The sequence below is a fragment of the Phyllostomus discolor genome, chromosome 1, assembly GCF_004126475.2.
Source record: "Phyllostomus discolor isolate MPI-MPIP mPhyDis1 chromosome 1, mPhyDis1.pri.v3, whole genome shotgun sequence".
In the NCBI taxonomy this organism is placed as follows: Eukaryota; Metazoa; Chordata; class Mammalia; order Chiroptera; family Phyllostomidae; genus Phyllostomus; species Phyllostomus discolor.
The window spans coordinates 172,963,324-172,989,106 of NC_040903.2; the positions used below are offsets into that span (position 1 = coordinate 172,963,324).

A 25,783-nucleotide genomic window follows, 5' to 3' on the forward strand; every position below is an offset into this window, starting at 1 on the left:
AATGTATTTTCAACTCTAGTTGACATACAAGTTTCAGGTAGTAAAAGTTTTTGTGGGCTAATTCACTTCTTATACACCTGGTACATGTCACATTATAACATATAACAATGCAAACACATAGAGCTCCTGAGAAGATGAGAACTGTGTGATTACTGGTACAGTTTGATTCCTATTTCTCACTGATTACTCTTTCTCACTGACTGTGCATCCTATTCACTCAAGAACAATAAAAACAATAGTGAAAATAAAAAATTTCATTTTTACTTGTTTGTAACTTGAACTCTATTGATGAGTCTGGACCAAAACAAAAATTGGCACTCATGATTACCCTGTTTTGAGGTTTGTCTCTGGACCCAAGTCTGGTCTCCCTGCTGCCCCTGGCACTGCTTGATGGCCGCGCCCCTCAAGGCGGAGCCCCCCATTGGTGCCCGCCCTGTGTGAGCAGCGTCCTGGACCGGGCCAGCCACAGGCTCCAGGGCCTGGCACTGTGGACTGGCCACCAAAACACAGGTCAGAACTGCCCCGACAGATAAAACTGCATGAGATTTACACATTCTGGGTGTGGACAGACCTTTAGTCCAAACTTCAGTCCAATAAAATCTTTTGGTCAACCCCCAGAGTCTGTGAGGGGGTCTGGCTTTAGTAAAAGGGCACCTCATCCTGGCATGTACATTTATATGAAAGTGATCACAGATTATGTCTCAAATTTGAATACACATTTAATACGATAGATTATATTTGCAATAAAAATGAGCAATTCAAATGTTAAGTGAAAGGGGAAATCGCTTAACACCCTCCTTGGAGCGCTGTTTAGTTTCGAAGGTAATTTATTTGTTTCTTCAGTGAGCGTGGCCGTGTGCCACACACTGCTCGAGGTGTGAAGATACAGTGGGGAGCACGACGGATCTGACCTCTGTCCTCACAGAGGAGCGCACAGGCCAGCGGAAGAGGCTGATAACAAATTCCAGATAAGCCAACCGAGACATAAATAAAATAATGTAGTCTGCAATGGTGCAGACAGGCTTCGCAGAGGAGGTTCCATGGAAACTGATACTTAAAGGATGGAACTGAACCACGAGCAAAACCTGAGAGAGGGCAGAGCAAGCTCGGAGGCCCCGCAGCAGCCGAGAGCCTGCATGGTTGTGTGTGTGGGGTAAAGACTCAGGAGCCCCAGGACTCGTCCGGCTTCCCCTCGGCCAGGCTGGGCGCTGCCCTACCACCAGGCTGAGCGGGGGTCATTCAGCACATGCTCATGTAACCTCCTCCCTCGGTTACGTTCTCCTTTCGGGGGGCTGGTCCCCACTCCTCTTGGGGGGTCAACCATGAGTCACAGAAAACAAGGCTAGGCCGCCGGACCCCATGCAGAAGGGAAGGCAGCCTTCGGGTCCCCTCTAAACCCATTTCCAGACCACACCTCCCCAGGATGTTGTCGGGGTGTGGAGGCCACATTTTCAAAATAGATTTAACATATTCTTTATAGCTCCTGCAGTTCACCTCTGAAGCTGACTAAAAGATATACAGGTTCTCATACAAGGCCAGTGGGTCCAGCCTGTCGGTGGTATGAGTCCCCAGAGCGTCCGCCTTGGCTGGACTCCAGGGCCCCCGCAGAAGGCCACATTCTGCTGACTCTGCCTGTTTTCCTGCCCCCGCCCGCCCCTCAGTGGGGAGAAGCCGGCCATGAAGCCCTCGATCCCGCTCAGGAGGGAAGGAGGCTAGGCTAGCAGGGCTGCAGGTTAATGATCGATGGATGAGGTCTTATGATTTCATTATAAACAAACAGAGGCGAGGTATCAAACTGCTGTGGAAGCTCTTCCTCTGTTACTGTTACAAACGAATCAGAGCCAGGTCAGCGAGCAGGGGCGAGAGGGTCAGGGCTATTTACTACTCGGCAGCTTCGAGCAGGACGGCCACAGCAGGCCCGGCCTTCTTCCTTGGATTTTATGTAGGCCAGTACAAACAGGAAAGTTTTCTAAAGATGCTTCAATCCAAACTTCTTATCAAACTTGCCTCTTTCTTATTTCAGTTTGTGTTTGGGTCTGCTTGAGAGGGAGGACTGAGGCTGAGGTCGGGTGGAGTCCTGCCAAACCTCTCGGCACCATTTCCAGGTTAGCCACAGCGGTGGAGGCCAGTCTGCAGGCGGGGGCTGAGAGGGCGTGCGCTGCAGGACTGAGGCTGCCCACTTCGCTCTGCCAGCCCGTGGGCGTCCTTCCTCTCCACCGTGCCCTATCTGGGGGGCCCTCCCTCTCCAGCAACCTGCAGTATTGCTGGGGTAGGGGGGGGCAGGGGAGGTAACAGGGAGTGGCGTGGAGAATAGGGGACTGTGTCAGGTTCCTTCCAGAGGGAAAGCTCTTATAGGGAGGAGAGTGTGGTTTGCAGGCCGCCAAAGGTAAATGGGGGACCACTGTCTGTTTCTGCTCCTCTCTCTCTGCCCCCCTCTTAGAGACTGCTCACTGTGGACAAGCTGCCTGCTCCTGGACTTCTCTGGGCCCGCTCTCACCGCCACCCTTGATCACAGCAAACCTGAGCTGCTGCCATTCTCCCTGCACACGGCGCTGCCTCCCGCCTCCAGCCCCTGCAGCTCTCGCCCCCTGCCCCTCTCGCCCACGGAGGCAGGACAGAGTGTTTCCCCCTCCTCGGTGCTCCTACAGAAAGAGCCCTTTGAGTCTCGCTTGCCTAGCAGCCCCTACACTTATCAAAAGAATATTTTATACCTCTCTAGCCCAGTAGACCCGTGGCTCTGAAAGTGACCCTGGACAAACATCATCACCATCATCACCTGGGAATGTGTTGGAAATGCAGATCCTTGGGCCCCACCCCAGACCTGTGAATCAGACTCCAGGGGTGGCACCGGGCATCTGCCCTTGAACAAGCCCACCAGGTGGTTCTGATGTGTGAGGACGGTTCAGAGCCCCTGCACGCGGCTCTCAGCTCATCTGTCCTTGTAGCCCTGCCTCCTGCCCCGGAGCCTGGCCCACTGAGGTGCTCGACACATGGACCTGGAGCAGCAGCGACGCTCCGCTGGGACGTCAGACAGGGCTCTGGTGGTAGGAGCCCGACCGCAAGGTGAAGCCCAGCCAAGCCCCCACCCTCCAGGCGTAAATGCAGGGCGTTCCCTCTGGTCTCCCAGACCCGTGCACAGGGGAGTCGCGGTAGACGTGAGAGTGCTCGTCCACCGTAGAGCCGAACGTCCAGCTCTGCCCTTAAAAAGACTGTTGCTCATTGTGGACCATGAGGAACAGAACTTCCTTTTTTAAACCTGTTTTTTTGACTCGCTTCATTAATCTTTTTTATTGTGGTAAAATATAAATAACAATACTTACTATTTTAACCATTTTAAGTGAATTCAGTGGCATTAAGTGCCTTCACACTGTTGGGCATCCAGCCCCACTGTCCGTTTGCAGAACTCTTCCCATTAGCCCAGACAGATGTTCCAGGTGGGAGTGTAAAATGGGACAACCACCGTGAAAACGTTCGGTGGCTCCTCAAAAAGTTGCACACACAAGTATCATGTGATTCAGCAATTCCACTAGGTACAGACTCAGAGGTGTCGAAAGTAGGGACTCAGATGGAATTATTCACATTAGCCGAAAGGCAGAAATAACCTAAGCGCCCATAGACCCATCTGTAGGAAAACTGAATGTGGTATATGCACACAGTGGGATGTTATTCAGCCATGAAAGGCTGGTCTCAGTTTGATGCAGAAGTTCCTTTCCAAGGTTCTAACCCACCAGATGTAGAGGAGGGTCGAGGTATGTCTCTGTATGTTCACAGCACAGAACCAAACTCGCCAGATGCACCATAAACACTCACTGGTTGAGGAAGACTTTCTGTGATTTACTTGGTCTGGACTTGGAACAGTGGTTGTCAAACCCAAGCATGCATCAGAACCCCGGGATGGCTCGCCGGGCCCCACCCTTGGAAAGCCTGGGCCAGCAGGTTTCAAGCGGAGCCCCAGAATCTGCATTTCTAACGGGTTCCCAGGTAATGCTGATGCTGCCAGTCTGTGGACCACATGCTGAGAACCACTGGTCCAGAGCAGTGTTTCTCAACCCTCGGTGCACCCTGGAATCTCAAAAACCTTCCAACATTGCCCCTGGCCCAGCCCGGGGTCTGGTTTAATTGGTCTTCGGTGGGGGCCAGAAACAGGAGGCTTTCCGTGCTGCCCAGGTGATTCCAGGGTGAGGCCCGAGGGCAGAGGGGCCCTTCTCATCTCACCGGCAGCGTTGTGGTTGGAGCCAGGACTTTTTACTCAACCCAGTGTCAGGTGAGGTTGCTTTGTAAACAAATTACAGTCAACCCTTGAATACCCTGGGCGTTAGGGGCACCGACATATCCTCCTGGACCCTCCCGTGCAGCTGAAAACTCTTGTATAACTTAACTCCCCAAAACTTTCATCGTCCCTCCGTATCCTGGGGAGACTGGTTCCAGAACATGCCCTCCCCCGTACCGGAACCCACAGGCTCAAGTCCCTCGTATGAAGATGTGGAGCACAAGGTATACCGTCAGCCATTCACATCCCCGGATTCCCAGCCGCGGATGGAAAATGCTGCTCTGACCTGCAGCTGGTTGAACCTGTGGGTTCAGAGTCAAGGGTGCTTACATAGCAAATTGTCTTAGAAGACAGAGTGTCTCCTGCCGGGGCAGAGGGCCGATTTGTTTCCTGCCCAGTGAATAATGTCTCCCTTGTGGGCAAAGGTTGGGCAGGTTTGCCAAGTGCCCCCTTTAAAAGATTGGGGTCTCCTCAGCCATGTGCTGAGCAGTTTGCACAAGTAGGTGGCAGTCGCCTGGCCCTCGTTATACCGCCCTGTGAAACTGGGGCTGGGGAAACAGGTGCGAACGTCACGCTGTCACTCTTGCAAGCACAGCAGGTCCTCAAATACCATCATTTTGTTCAAAGTTGTTTTAACATGGACAACATGCTGCAGCAGCTCAACCCTCGTTCACAGCAACTGGCCAGTACTGAAACTGGTTTTGTTATATGTTGTTTTGCTTTAAGTTGCAGAGCCTGTCAGCACTGAGGACTTAACTATATGCAAGTGTCCTTTGTCTCTGACTCAGGAGGCTCGTGTCTTTGCCAGCATCCATGAAACCACGGCAGGCTGACTGGCTAGTCTGCGTGCCGTCTTAGACACCCTGCACCCCTAGGATTTGACAGGCGGAGAGGGGAGTGGGGTCATGAGGGAGGGTCTTGGGGGCTGCACTGTGGGCCTTGGCGTTAATCCTGGAGGCTCGAGGGGCCGCCGAGGAACTTGCAGCAGTGGAACGTGTTGGTCTGGTGTGTGTTACGTGGAGATCGGAGGTCTGGGAGGCAGGCCTGGGGAAAAAGCACTCTGAGGGTACAGACACAGAGCGGAGCGTCTGAACTTCTGAACACAGACTGGCTGGGGAGCACCAGGAAAGCCAGAAGGAAAAGATGAAGTCTGGAACGAAGGCTGTCAGTGCCTCTGCTCACACACGTGATGGACCCGGAGACCCAGGGACAGTTGTCTCCCAACACACAGCTCAGCGCTCGGCGGCGGCCACCCCAACGCTCTAACAGTGCCCACACTCTCGCCTGCCGTTTGACTCCTGCTGCCTGTGTGGGGTGCCGTCCCATCCCCGAAATGCACACGCGTGGAACACCCATACTCTCTCGCCCTGCTGGCTCCTTTGTCTTCCAAGAATCAGCTTCTCAGGCTGGCCTGGTGCTACCCTTGCCCCCAAGCTGAGGCTTTTTGTCTCTGCTCTGTCCACAGAACCTGTGCACATTATCATAGTGCTTATTTTGCTCCATTGTGATCACCTGTTACAGGTCTGCTAGCCCCTCAACCGCCAGCCCGCTGAAGGCAAGCGCTGTGTCGTCTTGTCGCTGACTCCCACTGACCAGCCCACAAAGAGAATCATTAAGCGCTCGTCAGCAGAATAAGTGAGTCAGCGAATGAACTGTTATTTTAAAGCTGACAGCAGTTTCTTCTGTCGCTTGAGGTGGAGTAGGATATAAAACTGCTGGAACTGGAAGACTGGCCTGGACTCAGGGGCAGGGTAGGCTGGGGTTCGTAAGCATTTTCTACGTCCTGGGGGAAGGACTAGAAAGTGTCCTTGGGGAGGTGCTACCCACGTCGTGGGAAGGAGCACTTGGCTAAGTCTTCTTAGTTACACAGACCTGAGGCAGGGAACCACCCAGCATTTCTGCAAAAGCACAGCCCCAGCTGTAAGCTGCGGGTGCTTCAGGCTGGGATGCTGAGCGTTTTGTCTAGCCAGCCAGTGACCCAGACTGAGTGCATCTTCAACAGGCCTGTGCCCTTGCAAAGAATGGTGTCTTTCTACACGAGCGTTTATTCATCCGGAACTGGAATGTGTTGCCCCCATGATGTTATTTCAGACTGAGCCAGTGGTTCTCAACAGGAATGCTTCTGTCCCCAGACATTTTTGCTGCTGGCATCTAGTGCATAGTGGCCAGGGATGCTTCTGAACACCCTACAATGCACAGGATAGTCCCCCACAATGAAGAATTATCCTGCCCAAAATGTCCAAAGTGCACAGGCTGAGAAGGCCTGGACTAGACTACAGTGATGGCGTCGTCTGGACCCCGTGGAAGGAAGGGCCAGATCGCTCACTCGGGAGGAGGTTCTTTTCGAGGGAATTGGGTCCTCTCCCTGTCTGTCACCCTTTTCCTGGGGCAGGAAAGGGGCCTGGCCTCAGGAAAGAGGAAACACAGTCAGAAGGACTCCAGGCCAGGAGAGTGAGGCTACCGCCTGCAGGACGATGGCAGGGGACCCCTGAAAAAAGGGCGGCTGTGCCCTCCGGGAGCAGTGATGGCAGAGATACCTGTTTCGGCTTTTCCTTTTAGGCTGTAATTGCCTTGTGTCGTTCCAGGACCTCGTTCAAACTTTGTTAAATTCCAAGTCCTGCAGAGTTGTTGGGTTTGTCTAACCTGCCATTTAGTGAGTGCATACTATGTGCCATGCAGCCTTCTATGTCAGAGGTTGGTAGCACTTTCTGCGAATGGCCAGAGAGTAAACATTTTAGGCTGTGGGGCTATGCATTCTCTGTTGCTGCCACCCAGCTCCACTGTTATAGTGCAGAAGCTGCCACAGCCACTGTGCAAGTGGATGAGCACCACTGTGTTTCAAGAAAATTTTATTTACAAAAAATATGGTGGACTGGATTTGGCCCATGGGCCATAGTTTGCCAACCCCCATTCTATACTCTTAACATGTACTAATGAAGTTACTCTGCATACCAACCCGACAACATAGGTGCTATGTTCTCATTTAGTAGATAAGGTCACTGGGGCACGGCACAGAGGGTGAGTAACATGCCCAAAGTCACCCTCCTGTGGGTGGCAGGGCTGGGCTCTGACCCCAACAGCTCACGTCCCCACCACGGCAGGCTTCGGAGAGTCCAGAGCCCAGGCAGCAGTGGCGGCTATGAGGTGGTGAGAGGTGACTAGCCAATAAGCCCTGGGGAATGGCCCAGAGCTAGAGGGGAGAAGCAGCAATGGAGGGATATGTGACTTTATAAACATCCCCCAGGGAGTCTGGAAATAACAAAAAAAAAGGGTATCTGAGGAAAAGACGTGAACGGTCTGCATTTACCCAGGGTTGGCACATGAACTAAAGTGAGAGCTAACTGGCCCCTAAACCAATTGACCTGCTGTTGACTCAATGCTTTACCTATTAGCTTTGACAATGAGAAAGTTCTGTCTGATATCTAACCTATAGCACTCTTGCTGTTATTTAAAGATACTCCCCCAGTTTTCCCTTATAGGGAGAAAACTTGCTTTTTGATGGTTCTTCTCCAGGCTGTCTCCTCTCCAGAGAGGCATGAAGTGCAGTGAGAAAGCCATGTGGAGGGAAGGCCGTGCAGAGGGAAGGTCATAAAAGGCAGAGGGAAGAGGGCTCTGGAGCGATCCGACCGAGCTGCCAATCACAGCTCTGCTACCTGCAAGCTGTGTGGCTTTGAACACTCCGCTTAGACTCCCTGAGCTCCACTTACAAAGTGGGAGTGGCAGGAGCCGCCCCCCAGCGCTGAGGTGAGGAGCACAGGTGGGAGCGTGAGATCCGTGTCCGGGCAGGATGGGCTTCCAGCACGTGCTGCTTCCCAGGACTTTTCCAACTGAACGGTTTCAACTCTTCCTTTTTTGCTTAGGGGCCACTTCCCAACCTTTCAGAGCGAGTTCCCCCCTCACCTTGCCAGAAAACAGAGCTAGGGTTCCTTGTATCTCCTTGCATTCCTAGGGAGAAATGCGTGGTGACGTGGCATTCTGTTTCAGACTGGCTTCCCCTCTGAAATCCTACCACCCTGATCAAGTACCACCTTCTCCCTGGTGCCTTCTCTGACTCCCAGAGCCAAAATAAACAGAGGAATGAGCGATTCTTTCCTCATCCACTCAAGAAATGCCACCTGAACCCCCCAACCCAGGTCTGAGCCCTGTGTATTTGCCCAATGGTGCATCTGCCCGAGGGTGCCGCACCCCACACGCTGGGCATTATGTCCTTCTTCTGGGGAACTCTCCTCGGGTTTAGAAATGGCCCCTTGCTCATCCCTCAACCCCTTGGAGGGCCTAGACCACTGCCCTGCTTGCAGCGGGCTCAGGCTCAAAAACCACCATCAAGGGAGAAAATTCCCCAGCAATAATTTAGCGAGTTAGTCTTAGCTGGGAAGCCGGCACTCAGTTATTACCCCAAGAGGCATGTGTACATTTTGAGGCAGTTGTGAGCATCAGATTCCCGCAGTTCTCTTTTTTTTCCAGGGCACAGCAAGTTTTCTGACATGCCTTTGCACAGTCAGCCTTACTGGCACACTCAGTTTCACTCAGCAATGGGCATTCCCTACTTCATCCTTGTGATAGACAAGTTTCATCATTACACTAAAAAGTTTCTCAAGAGCTGGGGAGATTCTTAGGGAGCTGCCAAAAGGAAGCACAGAGGAGTCACAGTAAGATTTCCCCTCACTTCGCTCCAAGCAGTGAGATGTAACTCAGAAAAGCTGAGAGACTCGCTCCAAGGCCGCGCTTGATGTAGGAGATGGAGGTGTGAGTGTGCGTGGGGGTATAGACACCTGTAAGAATGCAGATCCCGTATGAACATGGACGTGGGCATGCACGTGTGTGTGTGTGTGTGTGTGTGTGACCTTCCTGAATGACCTGAAACACTGAGCACAGAGGCCAAGTGTTCCTCTTCATTCCATCTTCGAGCAGGGCTCTGCCTTGCGCTGTGCTGCGCCGACACGGTATTTGCTCACTACATGCTACCTCCTGCCCCACCGTCCGGCCCACTCACTTGGCTCCGCTTTCCTGGCACGCTTCGTCACGCACATCTGTCCCCTGCAATCTGTTCTCCCTTCTAGCACTGATCTTTCCAATTTGCACCCCACACGCCTTCAGCTGCCCGTCCTCTTCCTGAGAATTGGAAAAGTGTATCGATTCAGGATTGTCCCTACAGGAATCCCGACATCTTTCCCAGCTGTGTCACAACAGTGATGATGACTGGATTCTATTGATAGTTTCTACCCTCAAAGCCACACTGGTCTTTGATCCACATTTCCCACGGTTGTGTTGCAAGGAACCGTATCAAGTGTTTTTTTTGTCAAGAGGTATTAAGTCTATCGTATTTTCTTTAACCACTAAGCCTCTTATCCCAATGTGGGGAAGAAAAGCAAGTTAATTGGGATAATTTGTTTCTGGCAAATCTATATTATTTGCTTTAAAACAATGAATGCATTTCTCCAGTGGCTTTTGCACAGCCTCGTGATGCACAGTGTGGGGCGTGCACCAATTGGCACAGCACAGATGCTTGCCGAGTGCCCGGGAGAGCACAGGAAGTCCGAGTCAGGGGACGCCGCAGTCCAGCAGTTCCGTCATTGGCTCAGCGCCTCGCGATCTGTTCACAATGCCTGACAACCCTGAGTTTCCATCGCTTCATTTACAAGTTGGGGTGGGAGCGTGGCAACATCAGCACCCCCTGCCCTGGGGTCCCACCTAGGCACTAACATCAGTCTGATTGATTCTTCCGAACGCTTTGTGAAGCCCAGCAGGGCCGGGACTTGTCCTCAATCAGGCTGCACTGGTCGATTACATGTCAGGAGTCTACATTTCCAGCTGAACTAGACCAACAGGTCAGGGGCCCCACTGCCTCTCCCTTTGTTCAGATCCCTCACCCCTTCTCCCATATCCCTCCGGTCTCCCTTCCTCCAGTGTTTCACACTCAATCCCCTCTGCGCCCTGCCAGGATGACCCCTTCAAAATGCTTATCTGACCACCTCAGCTTTCTACTTAGAACACCACGGCCGTCCCCCACTGCCTCCAGAATGAGGTCCCAACTCCTCAGCCTGACTCACAAGCCCCTCGAACTGTGGCCCTGGCCCATCTCCCCAGCCCCTTCCCTGCTCATCGAGGTCCTCGGTAATCCCCAGGATGTACCAGCTGAGGTCGTCACCGCGCGGTGTGTCCTTTTGCCCAAAACCCCTTTCGTCCCTTCCCTTGGCCTGGCTGGCTCGAGTGTGTCCTCCAGCCGGAGGTCTCAGCCTGGACATCACCTCCACCAGGAGCCTTCTGTAGTCACTCCTGAAAACACTAGGTGAGGTCTCTCTCTTCCGTGCTTCATCTCCCTATATTGCGAGGCCCTGACTAATTTACTGTCTCCCACCAGATTCTTGGGGATGGTCCCATGGGGTAGGGACCATACCTCATTCATCATTTCCTTAGCATCTAGTCCAACACTTGGTACTTAGTATTTACTCAAGAAATATCTGTGGAGTGAATGTGAAGCCATTATCTTGGGATAATTGAAAACTGGTTAATTTTTATATCTGTCTAGATTAATAATAAATGGGGAAAATAACTATTTCATTCATACATTACTTTGTAAAAACAAATCTTTTAAAAATTAATATCTATAAATGGGCAGAATAAAAGAGGGATAAAAATGTAGGGTGCCACTCTAGAAAAAACTCCTGAAATCTATTTGTTGTAACAGTTTGGCTCAGGATCAGGAAGCACAGGCATAAACTGGAAGGGCACTGTCAGGGAGAATCTGCAGGTTTGCAAGGCGTGGGAGAATAGACAGTTACTCAAGTTGGGCGAGTCCCAAAGAAATTGGACCCAAGGAAGCACACACCAACACAAATCATAATTAAATTACCCGAGATGAAAGATAAGGAGAGAATCTTAAAAGCAGCAAGAGAAAAGGAGACAGTTACCTACAAAGGAGTTCCCATAAGACTATCAGCTGATTTCTCAAAAGAAATCTTGAAGGCAAGAAGGGGCTGGAAAGAAGTATTCCAAGTCATGAAAGGCAAGGACCTGCATCCTAGATTTCTCTATCCAGCAAAGCTATCATTTAGAATGGAAGGGCAGGTAAAGTGCTTCCCAGGTAAGTTCAAGTTAAAGGAGTTCACCATTAGTATATGAAATGTTAAAGAGACTTATCTAAGAAATTGAAAACAATCAAAACTATGAACAGTAAAATGACAAACTCACAACTGTCAACAACTGAACCTAAAAAACAAAAACAAAAACTAAGCAAACAACTAGAACAGGAACAGAATCACAGAAATGGAGATCATAAGGAGGGTTATCACCAGGGAGGGGGAGAAGGAGAATGGGGGAAAAGGCACAGGGAATAAGAGGCATAACTAGTAGGTACAGAATAGACAGGGGGAGGTTAAGAACAGAATAGGAAATGGAGAAGCCAAAAGACTTATATGAATGACCCATGGACATGAACTAAAGTGGGGGAGTGCTGAAGGGAGGGGGGTGCAGGGTGGAGGGGATAAGGGTAGAAAAAATGGGACAACTGTAATAGCATAGTCAATAAAATATACTTTAAAAAAGTAAAAGTAAAAGATGTGAAGAAAAAAAAGTTGCAGTCACCAATTTGCCTCTGGGCTCTTTGGTGGCAGAAGCCAAAAGGGACAATGGCCCTTTGTGTGACCGCCTCAGACTTGCTGCAAGGCCTCTTTGTCCCACAGCCTTCAGAGTCACCTTTTCTCCTTCTCCACTTCTCAGGCAATCTTCAGAAGACTGGGCACAAAGGTGGGACTACCCTATGACACTACCAGGCACCATTGTCACCATTTTCTGCTACAAATAAATCTTCTCATCACATCCAAGGAGCCCTTCCTGAGCCACTTGTCCTGGAAGGTGGGGCAGCATGAGCCATTCGCCCTGAACCTGCCAGTGTCCTCACAGAATCTGGGTGGGTCTCAGCCAGTTCACCCAGAAGTCACGTAGCTGATCTAGTCACAAGGTAATGATTGCAAAATCATTTTAAAAATTAACATAAGCTGAATAAACCATTTCAGAGTTACACAAGTTGTAGACACATCCTTTATGGATAGAAGGAGGTGGTAGCTAGTATTTGCTCCTTCCTGGTTGGCATAAATCAAATACTTGTCAGGTGTTTGGAAAGCTTGCTCCTTAAAGGAATACTAAAATAATTAGTTTAGTTTATTTCTAAACTAAAATAAATAATAATGATGATAATAATGATAATAGTAATAATAATGTCATCTAAATTACTTTGTTTAGAAATACTTGTAATATTGACCGAACACCATCAAAAAGTATAGGTGAACTATGGATTGATTAAAAATTGGAAAAAGCTATAGTTAAAAATCTAATATTCCCCATCATTCCTATGTGCTATGGGGGACAGCATGCAAACTGGCCATTATTTTTACACTTTTTTGCTATGATTGTTTTCACTATTTAATTGTTGGAATTAATCATTTCAGCTCCTTTTTTGCGTTCTTAGCATCTAACAGGGTGCTCCTCAGTGACTGTGACGCAACTACCACATTTCCTGGCTTCTAGATGTCAGTGATGATGTACCCCAGTTTCAGAAATGCTAAAATGTGGGGAAAGTGTGTATCTGAGTATCAATGAAATAGAGTCTTTGTCTGCAGTAGGCACTCCTTTTCCCGGCCACGTGGAGTGGCTGCTGGAAGAGTCTGGCTGTGCTCCTGGCTCCACAGTGGTGCCTGCATCCTTCAGCCTTGTGGCTGCCACTGCAGGGGAAGATAGTAACGACCATGAAAGAGCCCCTGTTCCCTCCAAGGAGACTGAAACAATCTCTGATCCACTCTCTTCCTCCTGGAAATCAGACTTCTTAGTACCTGCCTGGAGCTGCCTTCACCTGCTTTGAATTCAGCCTCTTTGCATTAAATCGTTCCTCTGAGCTGGTTTAGCCCACAGGTTCATCTGTCTGTGCTGAGAAAGGACTGCCAAGGGCATTAACTGGCTCCTGGTGGGTGGTGTCCTGCCATCTCCTGAATGCCTGGGGCTCCAAACTAGCAGGAAGCAGAAAGGGCAAGTTTGAGCAGACAGAGGCCTTGCAGGGCTGGCTCCTAGTCTCCCAGTCAGCTCTCGCCCTGCAGTTCCGAGGCTCCGCTCTGCTTCAGGTAGGTGAGGGTCCCCGTTTGAGGCTGGGCTTATGCTGCTCAGAGCCCCAGGTTCGGGCCTCCGCTCCTGAGCCCTAAGTCAAGGCCCAGCCCAGAGGCTCAGTTGTGAGGGGCTCAACCCCCAGGAGTTGGGTGGGGAGGCCAGGGATTCAGCCTCCTCTCCCCCTACTTCAGCTGCATGGCAGAGGTGGCCATGGCTGTAGAACCAGATATCTGGTCCCAAGAGGCCAGGAAAGCCCCACGGAGATTAGATCTGATTTTACCCTCAGGAGAAGGACAAAACTGCAGCAAAGAACATTCTGGCATGTGATGCCCTTGTGAGGCTCAGAGCCCTTGTGTTTTTGTTCAGTCCCCTCCTTGCTCACAAAGGCAGGCCCTTTGGTTGTTCAGACTATAAAAGGAGAACCTCCTTGCTGTTAAAAACCCCGGCAGTTCAAAAGCACATGGAAATGAAGATCCTTTCTAACAAAACTAACGTTTGCTCGGTATTATAGAGTTGACGAGCATTTTCCCACGTGTTCGCTAGTATAATTCTACCCGAACCCGGTGAGGTGAAGGGAAAGAAAATGATGATGACTTTTACTGACTGCTTCCCACACACCATGCATGGTTAGCCTCTTTCCACACCAATGTCGTCCATAGTTTTTGTGACTTCAAGCAAAACATAACCAATTTTACCATAGGCTAATTGACATAAATAAGTTATTCCTAAAGCATCTTATTGTACGCATATCTTATCTAGTCCTGCTGTATTATCTCATTTAATCCTCACAACTCTAGGAAGCAGTTGGTTCTCAAACCTGAGTGAGCATCTGAACCCCCTGGTGGCCTTGGTTTTTGACTCATAGGTAGATCTGGAGCCGGCCGAGAATCCTCATTTCTAACAGTCACGTGTAGTGCTTTTGTTGCTGCTGAAGAACAGGAAAGGACGGGTGGGTTTGGCTTTTTTCTCCCAACCTCTTTCCCCATGTTTCACTTCGAACTCTCAGTGTTTGGGAAGGGGCATCTGAAGCCCCAGGTGATGCTGATGTTGCTGGTCCGGGGACCGCACTTTGAGAACCAGAGGTAGGTGCTATTACTCTGACCCATGTTCAGAGAGGTTAAGTTACTTTCCTAAGGTCATTAAGCCAGAGGGTGACCTAGCAGATACCCCCAGGGAGGTCTGCCTGGTCTGGGACTCTGTATACTTTACACTACTTCCTCCTGGTTTTCTGCCTCAGCCTGCCACCCCCTGCCCACCGACTCTGTACCTGCCTTAGGAACTAATGCCAGCTTTCCTACCTTTTTACCCAGCCAGTAAGGCCAGCTAAATGCAGGCCTTTGGGCAGCTACAGGCCAAGGTCTCCCAGACCACACAAGCCTCAATGCTGCAACTTAGGAAAGATGAGAAATAGTTATGAGTTGGTAAATCATTACCATATTTAATCAGAAGCAGGATGTCATAACTTCAATGAGAAGTAACGGGAACTACAACTCGAAGTTAATAAATGGAAGTTTGGTGGATTGCCAACCTCAAGGGAAAAACATGTTCTGGCCTTTCTTGCTCTCTCTCCTAAGAGTGCCTTGTGCCTCTCCTCATTCAGCCTCAGGGGGGCAGCTGGCCTGGGAGAGAAGTCCCTGGGGTGCTTTAGCTGGCTGAACCTCTGTACCTCTGGGGAAAAACAGGCGCTCTCCTTAAATCAGTCAGTCCTTTCACTGCACGTGCTCCCTCACTGCCACTCTGAGTCCTCCCTTTAGCTCTCACCTAGTCTGCTTTTCGTCCTGCAGTTGTGTGAGGTCACCCACTGCCTTCATCACTACTAAAGCACAGGAAGGACAGAGGTCTTCCTCCCAGCCTCCTTCCCTGTGTTCCATGTCTGCTTCTCAGAGTTTGGGACGGGCTTGGAAGGCTGTCCTGGCTCCCAGGGAATTAAATAGCAATTTAATATTCCAGCAGATTCAGGACAGAAGGTGGGTGGAGGCGGAAGGCAGGAGCCCGGAGAACCGATGTTTGCTCCATAGAGGATCCCTTCCTGATTCCCAAAGGCTGAGAATCTATCGCCTGGGAGAAAGGAGAACAGTATGAGGAATGCTGTGGCATTCCTGGGTCACATGGTGTCCTACCAGAGCTGAGGGCTGGCCAGCCACCGTGGAGAAGGTGGGCAGGAGGGCTTGTGAGCGGCTGCAGTCTGCTGCCCCGCACCCCCAGGCCAAGCCACCCTCATTGCAGAGTTCCCTGCGGCAGGAGGGGTGGGCTTGGCTTCCAGGTTCCCTTTCCATTCCTTCTCCTTTGAAGGTTTAAGGGTCTCATTTCCCCCAAATCTCTAGCAAATAGTGGTATTTGTCCATTTCTGAACTGGCTCACATGGGAGGAACACCAAAGCGTCTGGCTTTCCTCGGGACGGAGCGTGATGCCCGTTCTCTGCTCACGTGATGTGATGTGATGTGATCTTGGGTTTTCATTTCAACAGAGTCATTCTGTTCGGTTGCCCTGCTGTTCTGAACACACTGAGGAATTTCTGTTGTTGTTTTTCCTGGAGGAGGACTAAAAATACTATCAGGGTAAGGATGACTCTCCCAGCCAGCTGGAATTTTTAAACTCTTTTTGGACTATAATATATATACAGAAAAGTACCTGATCATAAGTGAACAGCATGAAGAATTTTCATGCACTGAACGTGACCAGCACCTCTCCTTGTGCCTCCTTGCTGTCACCTCCAGCCCTGGAAGGCACCCCTCTATCCTGACACCTAACAGCACAGACTCGCCTCAGCCAGCTGGAGTTCATCCTCAGCTCATAGGACAACCCGATTTGCAGCTGCCCTTCAGTTGTGAGTTGGTGAAGCTGCCGGGTCTCGGCAGGGTTGATTTGGGACTGAGTTCTAGTGGGGAGGGCCCACTCAGCAATTCCAAACCCAGCACATACCCAGCTGCTGCTTCAGCCACAGAGGAGGAGTGGACAAAGGAAGTTGGCCCCACCTCAGTTGCCAGATGGGCCTCCTGTCTCCAAGGCGGGCATGTGAGGGGTCAGCCTGTGACTCAGTGTAGAGGGGGATGGGGGCAGAGTTCTCCTTCTATGTTATTCCAGAAGTCCTGCCACGTGTTCCTGGCAGCAGGAGGTCCCTGGATCAGGATGACTCAGCAGCATCTACGTGCAAAGTAGCTGAGGTCTGCGCCCTGGGAAAACTACGTGGCATTTGGCTGGACTTGCCCCATTCAGTGTGGCTCCTACTGCTTGGAAACAGTTTTTCCTCAGCACTTATGCCAGGTCTTCCATCTACCTGTGTGACTCTGAGGTCAGGCGCCAGCTGCCAGCCAGGGCCTGTTTGCCTCCTCAGCTGTCCTCCATCCATCTTCCTTCACTGGCCCGCGCTGCAGGCTAACCCCACACCGCATGTGCTCCTATCACCAATGAAAAGCCAGGTTTGCCTTTGTGCCCACCCCCACCCCATGTGTGGCATGCAGCAATAGACTCTGCCCTCTGCTCCCTCAGCAAAGAGCTGCTCAGATTGTAGGGGGCAGAGGGCTGGCCGGAGCTAGTGGTCAGGAAGAAATGCTTCTGCAATAGTGGACACAGCTGGACAGAGAAGCCCTCCTTTGGGGAGCACCACGTCACAATCAAGAGGCAATAAGATTTTCCTCCCACACCTACTTGACTCTGCTCTCTGCAGCTATCTCATTCTGCCCTAGGTGGGGCAGGGTTGTCACACAGAGGCAGGGAGCCCTGGGGAGATTCAAGTTGTGTTCCCACTACATCTGGGAGGCCAGTAGAAGAGATGGGGCCAGTTATCGTTGACTCAGGCTGGAAAGGTCTTGGGAACCATCTGGTCAGAGGTTCTGGAACAGAGTGCGTGTAAGAGTCACGCAGAAAGTACATGAAATAGACAAGCTCTTTAGGTTCCCTCCCTTCCCTGGGTCCAGGCTAAGTCCCAGAAATCTGCATACTTGGAAAGCCTTCCAGGTGGTTCTGATGCAGCTGACCCCAAGCTGTAGCTGGGGGAGCACTGAGCAAGACAACACCTTCCCCGGGTTACAGATGGGGGAGAATGCGAGACCCAGAGGCTTAGTTGGGGCCCAATGGAAGAAGGCCCGGGACCTGAGTCCCACCTTCTGTGCATGCCTGTGCTGCTCTTGTATCCCACACATCAAACCTGTCCAAGTAGCCCTGAGGCCTCGGCTCTGTCTGTGCTTCCTCTGTGGGGTCTTTTGCCCTGCCCTGTCCTTCCCTCTTACTGCCATCACCATAAGCCGGATGTTAAGACACAGAACATTTTTACAAAGGCCAAATCCCTTGCCTCCCACTTATCCTTCCCTCTCACCCCCCACCACCGTGTTACTCTCCCTAAGACACAGATTACTCCCCCTAAAACAGATTACTCCCTGCCCCTCCCCTCCATCTATGGGACGAAGTGGGAAGGGTCTGGCCTGTCCCTCCATGCCTCCCCTCTTTGACTCAACCTACCTTTTTGACCTCAGAGTCCATCACTCTCCCTATAACTTTTTTTCCACATGACTTTGCTCCAATACCACCTTGCTCTCACTTGCCTGCACTCACATGATGCCATCATCACCTTGGCCAACAGCACTTCTGCCTTGTCACACTGATTCCTCCCATCCTCCAAGGTCCAAGTGAGAGCCACTCTTCCTCCTGGAAGCCTTCCTTGACCATGTAGCCCTAGCATTTTTGTCCTTCTCTGAACCATTTATTATATGTTGTTATTATCTATTACATTTAGCTTTGAATTGTGAGCCTTGAGTAATTCCCAGCTAGAGACCACAGCCTACCCTTCTAATTACCCACCCACTTAGCAACAGTGCTTTGCACATAGGAGTGTGAGAAATGTTAGTAATAATGGAACCACACAATGCTAGAGCCAAGGAGACCTTGGCCTGTAGGTAGCTACTTGATTGATGACTTTTCTATGCCTCCTGGGCTAACAAACATCTAAAGGTTAACTTTTGCAAATCTAAGCCAGGTCTTTCTCCGGATTCTGCTTCCACTGTAGTAATCAACCCTGCTTGTCATGGCCCCTCCTATGCCCAGGAGACCAGTTCCACCCTCCTGCTCACCATAACAAGCATTCTTGCAAGTCCCTTGTGACTCTGTCCCTAACAGGACATTGCAGCAGTCCTCCCCTTATCCATGAGGGATACAGTCCAAGACACCCAGTGGATGCCTGAAACTAGTACACGTAATACCGAACCCTATATAAATGATGTTTTTCCTATACATACATATTTATGATAAAGTTTAATGTATGCTATGAATGAGGCACAGTAAGAGATCAACAACAAAAACAATAAAGTGGAGCAGTTATAGTATACTATATTAAAGGTTATGTGCACGTGGTCCCTCCCCTCCCCATAACCAAGATAGCTCCTCAGCGGCTGATAGGTGGGCAGCACACGCAGTGTGGATGTGCTGGACAGAGGGATGAGTCACGTCCTGGGCAGGATGGAACGGCACAGGTTGAGATTCCATTAACTGCTCAGAATGCCACACAATTTAAAGCCAATGAATTGTTTATTTCTGGAATTTCCCATTTAATATTCTAGCCCATGGCCCTGGCTAGTGTGACTCAGTGGATTCAGAGCCAGCCTGTGAACCAAAGGGTTGCTGGTTCAATTCCCAATTGGGGCACATGCCTGGGTTGCAGGCCAGGTTCCCAGTTGGGGGTGAGGAAGAGATAACCACACATTGATCTTTCTCCCTCCTTTCCCCTCTCTCTAAAATATATACAGGGGGGAAGGGGGGAGGGTTGGGTGGAGGGGCTGAAACGGGAGTAGGGGGCAGAAAACTGTACTTGAACAATGATTGAAATAAAAAATATATATATATATATATATATATACATATTTTATGGGGGAGAATATATATATATTGTCGACTGTGGTTGACCGTGGGTTAGTTAGTGACTACTGTATTAATATTCCTGCATTTGCCAGTGGACCCAGGTGCTCTGCCTCACATTCCCCTTCCAGCTGATAGATAACCAAGTTTCCAATTCACAGCAACACACCAGCTAAGCTGATTTTAAGCTGCTTATCTTGCAGTCCTGCTGGAAGTGGCCAATGTCATTCTTGACCCAGTCCCACAGCAACAGATGATGTCCCTCTCTCCCCAGTGAAGATTAAGTGTCCCTTTCCACTCAGGACTGACCATCTCCACTTCACCTAATGCTTGCTTACAAACAGGGCAAGAAGGAGTTGATTGTAGAGATCTGACAGCTTAAGTCCTGGGGCCTGAGCCAACCTTTCAGAAAGGAGCCCTTTATTCTCTGTTTATTGTAGGATAGGTGTCCTGTGGAAGAGAAAAGCTCTCTCTTGCCCGGGGCTCTTGCGGCATGCAAGTACACTGGGCATCTTCACCTGGGAGGTTTGGGAGGAATCCCTGCAGGAGTCCGGAAGCCCTAACACTATGACTCAAAGTGCAAGTGCACAGAGCAGGCTCATCTGCTTAGAGAAAGTGCAGCATGCAACCTGTGTGCAGCAATTCTTTAGACAGGCCTTTGTGCCCTTTTAACAACAGCAGAGCTGCTGAGGGTTGAGGGTCTCCTCAACCCTCTCCCCCACCACCACACACACACACACACACACACACACACACACACAGAATCTCCACCACTCATGACATTTCTGGCTTTCTCATGCAACACGGCCATCTTCTCATAAAAATATTTAAGATCTCTACTTACCGAAATAGGTCCAGTTGGGCCCTGCAAAGAACAAAACAAAGCAAGTAAGTACAACTGAGTTTGAAGAAGGGAGAGAAAACCGATTGTATTGTGGAATGGGTGAGACTGAAAAGGAGGTGGATGCCTGGAACTTAAAATTGTTCCAGGGTCTGGGCAGAGCAACCGCTCCTCAGAGCAGCTGTGCTCGCGAGGGAGAGCTGGGCAGTGAGTTCGTGCAGGGTTCATGGGCTAGGGAGGAGACCTCTGGAGTAGAAGCCTCCTCAGATATCTTAAGCCAAGTTTTATTAGCTAGATAGGTAATAAATTCACAAGGCTCAAAACTCCTAAGCAACTGAAGGGTAAACAGTAAAAGCTCTTCCTCCAGCTGGATTTCCCTGCTTCCCCAGAAACAGCCAGTTTCAACAGCTGGTAGGCCCTTCACAGTCTGGCTACATGCACTTACGCAGTTGTATTCCGCCCCCCTTTTTTCCACACAAACTGTCGGCATGTCAGAAACACTGTTTCGCATCTTGCTCCCCCCCCCACTTAACAACATATCCTGGCCCTGGCTGGTGTGGCTCAGTGGACTGAGCGCTTGGCCTGAGAACCAAAAAGTCTCCAGTTCGATTGATTCCCAGTCAGGGCACATGCCTGGGTTGTGGGCCATCTTTCACACATTGGTGTTACTCTCCCTTTCTTTCTCCCTCCCTTCCCCTCACTGTAAAAATAAATAAGATCTTTAAAAGCAGCAACAACATATCCTGGAGAACAGTTCACGTCAGTCCATAAAGAGGAGAACACTAATCTCAAAAGGACCGTTTTTCTCTGAGGAAGCTGCCACCCTCATCCGAGTTAGAAATCCAGGGGCTGCAGAAATGCACAGACAAGTCACCCACCGCTTCCCGCTCCCCACCCTGCACACAGAAAAGCCCTTCGTTCCTACATTAAAACACATTTTTGAAAAGTTCTTGCAGCACTGATTTCCCATTACCCTGCCTGACACCTCCCTCTTCACCCCCAGAAGGAGACTGAGACCCCACATTGAGCCCAGGGTATCTCAGGGGACCCACCACATGAGGGGACTGTTCAGCTCCTAAGTCCCTGTCTCTTAGCTCCCCCTGATGCCCCCGTGTTCTTGGCCCACAGGGGACAGCAGGAAGAAGAAGGCTCTCACATCCCCTTTCTTTCTGGGGAAGTGATTTACAGCAAAACTTAACTGGTCACTTATCACAACTGGGCACTTACTACTTAAACCAATGGTGGTTTTTAAAAGCTAAAAGAGGACTTTGCTTTTTTCTTTTTTTAAGCTGGTTTAATTGCATATTTCTGTTGTAGTTCTATTTTCTTTGCTTCGGTACTTTAATTATTTAATTCTCCACATTAATTAGTAATTTTATGAAAATACACATCTGCATGGTTTAAGGAGTCAGGTGGTCTACAAGGCTTTTTATTTTAAAAAACAATTTAGTCCCCTGACACCCCTGGTCATTTTCCTGCTCCCCGGGGTGCCCACTTTGAGTACTCTTTAATTAATTCTTTTGGTATTATCTCCACTTTGCTATAAAGCATGAGCCCCTATTGCTCTTTTGCGATTTGTTCAGGTTAGGCATTTATTGACATCCCTCCCCTAAATTCCCAGTTGAACTTAAGAAACCTTTGAGTCTCCTCCTCAGTGTTCATGAGACGGGAGAGTTCAGACCATTCAAAGTATCTGACGTGTATCATGGATCTTTTCTTCATAAAAATGCCCATAAGCTTAGACACAGAGAAGTTCACGTACAGTTAATTTCAGGAGGTCCACAGAACCCCTGAAACTTGCTAGGGACCCCACAGGAGTGAAGCATCCCAAGATGAACCTCCCCTGATTTAGCAATTGGACGAAGGCACTCAGCACCATGGGCGAACCCCACTTGTATGAGACCCCCAGGTTTACACTGGCCCCTTCACTGAAGCAACAGTGAAAAGGAACAAAGAAAGCCTTGCCTTCAACCTAAGCTCCAGAAGACATCAAACCTCTTCCCTGAACATTTTCCTTCAGTGTTTTGTTTGTGGGGTTCACTATTAAAATACAATCGTGGATTTCAGACACAGGAGCCAGACTCTTTCCACTTAGCCAGGCAGGGCACTTGGAGGCTCGGGATGTAAAGTTTCACAGCTGCCGGGAGCTCATCCTCACTGCTCCCCTGGAGAGACACGGGCCCCTCTGGGGGTCCTGGAGGACCCCAGAAAAACAGCTGCTGCCTCTGACCTGCTTTGGCCAGGAGTTTTTTAAGTTGTACTTCCCCCCAAATCAAACCATACCCCCAATATCCTGAATCTTCTGCTCTGCTCCCCAAAGCTTGCTAAGCTGAGGTTTCTCCTACTATCGTAGCGTTCATCCTCAGAGGAGGCATAGGCATAATACTCTGGGAAGCTCAGGGACCAAGGTCGTAGAGCGGACACCCAGGGCTCTGTGGCCTCAGGTGGTGACGTAGGACCAGAGACTTGTTCTTGAAAAGCAGCAACACCCAGAGCAAACTTTCCTGCCCTCCTCTCTCTGAGCAAGCCCCACTGGTCCTCAAGACTTGGTTCTTTTGGTTATAAATGGCAGTATCTGGAGGGGCTCAGGAGCGGGAGGCTGGGGAATGGAAGCACCATAAGACATAAATCGTGAAACTCAAGGAACGGTGATCTGATTCGGGGGTCTCATCAGTAGAGGTCAGGCCCCAGCCCGTTCATCGGCACCTCAGAGCTGACCATGGGCAGATTTTATAAAGGTGCTGTGTGTGTGCTTGTTTTATTTGGAAGTGGTACCTCCTGATTCCCTGCTTTTAGCTCTAGGGATAAGATTCTTAACAAGACCAAAGTGACCCTATGAGAGGGATCAGCCAAGGCTGCTGCAGCTACACCTTGGTGGCTCCCTGAGGGAGCAGGCCCGAGGGGAACTGTTTCCTTCTCCAGAAGATCAGAGGCCTGGGGAGGCCAAGCGAGAAGCCTGTTAGAACCTGCCCGCCCAGTGTGCACTGGGCAAAGAGAAAACCCAGGGTGCTCACTGAGGAAATGATATTTACAGAAACCCAAGTCAGGGGTTCAGGACCCTGCCTGCTTCCAGTCTGAGGTGCTAGAAGCTTCCCTGAGTTCTTGAGAATGCCCAGCTTTCCACACCAGGTCTGGACACAGCAGGCTCAGCAGAATTCATTTAAAGGTTCCCCTACAACAACTAAGAAATCCAAGGTCTTCTCCAGAAAACACCTGACTTCATCTTATTTTGTTCCCTCACTCCACGCTGCCAGGGTTTTTCAGACACCCATCAGTGCCAGCTGCTGGAAACTTAAGTGCTCCAGGCAGAGGGCAGACCAGCTTTGACCAAATCACCCAGCTTCACCTGCCTCCAGCCCCAACCTTCAGTTAATACGGATACTCTACACCTCAGTGATTTTTGCTTTGACCTTGTCCCCAAGGCAGTTTAAAAAGCCAAGAATCTCATGAGGAATAACAAAATAAAAACTGCTCTTAGAATCTAGGGGTAAGCAGGTGGGCTACTCAGTGTGGGGTGAAAGTGGAGTTTTTACTGCAAGCTTTCCCCCCACCCTACTTGGAGAATGGGGAGGGGAGAGGGGGGCAAAGGAGAGAAGGGGGCAAGGAGGAAGGGCTAGGAGGGCAGGGGAAGATGGGGAGGGAAACGGGGCAGGGCAAGAGCAGGCTGGGAGGAGGAGCTGTCCCCAGAGTGAGGGCAGTAGCAGGCTTTCGGAAAACAGAGCCAATGAATGGCTGTTTCTCTCCCCTGTCTCAGAACAGCCTGGATCGAAAAGGGAGACTTCTGTTGAAACCTCAGGTCTCTGGGTGGTTTTCTCTGGAGGGGAATACATGTCAAAGTTTTGCAGTTTTAAAAATTAATTCCCACTTAAGTGTAACTCCTCTCTCCCACCTACCTTTTATTTCTCCCTGAAGGAGATGCTATCAAGCATACCATGCCAGCCAGTGGATTGGAACTGAATTCAGAGTAATACCAAAGCTGCTGACAGCCCTGCACCCCACTCTCCCCTGCCCTGCCCTGCCCCACCCCACGGGCACGATGACCTCCAGGAAAAAAGGGGCTCCAGGCTCTCACGCTGCAGAAGAGGACCGGTATCCCGCAACCACTGCCCAGTCAGGGAGGATAGGCTTTCAGTCATCATGGTCACTTTGGGCTCTTCTATAAACATTTCAGCCTAACCCGGGACCAGGAATTACAGCACCCACAAATGTCTCCACAACTGGAGGCCACCTGTCCAGGACAGAAGCCACCGTCAGGTACCCAGGAAGATTCCACAGAAGTCACCATTTACTCTCTCAGAAAAGCATTCACTTGGCTGCGAAGGAGGCAGACAACCTCCTCCTGTTACAAAGGACGGCCAACCTGACCTTGGCTGCTCGGTGCAGCCCACTGCACAGACCGGAGTCTACAGTCAAGTCCACTCACCACCTCCTGCCCCCGCCCTCCGCACCCTCAGCCTCCAGCCCGTGGGGGTTAAGGGCCCTAATTACACTCAGAAATAAGGTGTGTATGCTCATCTCAGTGCACACACACAAATACGTTTGGGATAGTAGAGCTCTTCTAGAGAAAAACAATGATTAAGGATGAGATGCATCATCCCTTTGACTTGCAGGTAAAACTTAATGGTAAAGAGTCTCTGCTCCAAAGCCGAGCACCCACCACAGGTCCAGAGGGGATTGCACGGGAGCAACTGCAAACCCTTCCTGGTAGTGACACTACTCAGGATGCTCCAGTCACGGTACTACCCGCACGTGAACTGGAGCAGTGTTAATATTTTAAATCCTGGGTCCCCCACTCCAGTGAGCAAGTTCCCAAGCACCCCTTCAGAGCCGCAGGTGCTCAGAGGACTCACAAACATATTTCCGTGTGAAGACAATGCATTTCCCCCAACCACAGCAGATCGCGCATTCCAAAGCAAAATGCAGCATCCCTTCTAAAAATGTGCAATTTGATACTATGCATGTCCTTCCCTGCTTCCCCGCCCCCCCCCCCCAAATGATTCTACTTTATCATTAAAGAGCCCTGCAGGAAATCCTTCCATGCAGGTGTGACTGAGCGCTCCAGGACTGTTAGGAAAGAAGCAGAAACTTTACCGTTGAGTGGGGCTGGGCTGGAAGGCTGCTCCTTTAAGATCACGAGCAGGAGGATGGCCGCAGCATGCAGGCTGTGGTGGGGCATCTTCGCGGGTGACTCCTGCGGGGCAGGCGCGGGCTGCCTTGGGCTCAGGATGGCTCGTTCTGGATCTGGTCACTGAGCTGCGGCCAGCGGGGTGCGTGCCGGGATGGGACCGGGACCGCGTGCGGGACCGCGTGCGCGCAGCACAGGCGCTGTGACCAGCACTTCAGTTATTTGCGCTCCCGGCTCCTGGAGGCTTGCATTTATGCAGCGACTCAGCTCCGTGATGTCATCGCGCGGCGGGAAGGACGCCCTGCCTACAGGAGGTCTGGCGCCCCAGTTCCCAGGTGAGGTATTGCCTTGACTTCAGCCACACTCTGTGGGGCTGTGGCCCGGGCGCTCCTCTGGAACACGGCTGACTTGGGAACACAGTTTTCTGCGAAAGCAGCGAGTAGGCGTGGGTGAGATCGGCCCCATCGGAAAGGGAAGAGCGCGTCTAGGGGCTCGCTCCAGTGGCCTTGGCCTCTCACCGCCCTTAATGAGAAGCCCCCTGAATACAATGCCATATGGACAAGAACCTCCTTCAGGACCCCAAGGGTGTGCCTGCCTGGACTGG

At 50.6% G+C, this 25,783-nt stretch overlaps 1 protein-coding gene and 1 long non-coding RNA gene across 10 annotated transcripts in view; one reads left to right on the forward strand and one right to left on the reverse strand.

Moving 5' to 3' along the window:
• CA12 (carbonic anhydrase 12) overlaps positions 1-25,348 on the reverse strand; it is a 52,094-nt gene extending 26,746 nt beyond the window's left edge. For all 9 annotated transcript variants that reach the window (XM_028508225.2, XM_036034449.1, XM_036034447.1 and 6 more), the window contains exons 1-2: positions 25,146-25,348; positions 20,058-20,078 (exon numbers count right to left, since the gene is read on the reverse strand). In XM_028508225.2, the coding sequence (XP_028364026.1) occupies positions 20,058-20,078; positions 25,146-25,230 (106 nt within the window). In that variant the 5' untranslated portion in view covers positions 25,231-25,348. The remainder of the gene's footprint in view (positions 1-20,057; positions 20,079-25,145) is intronic.
• Positions 15,526-18,988, forward strand: LOC118502334. The gene is made up of 3 exons (XR_004905034.1): positions 15,526-15,536; positions 16,526-16,530; positions 18,775-18,988. It is a non-coding gene; the product is annotated as an uncharacterized LOC118502334 (long non-coding RNA).
• Positions 25,349-25,783: the final 435 nt, after the last annotated feature.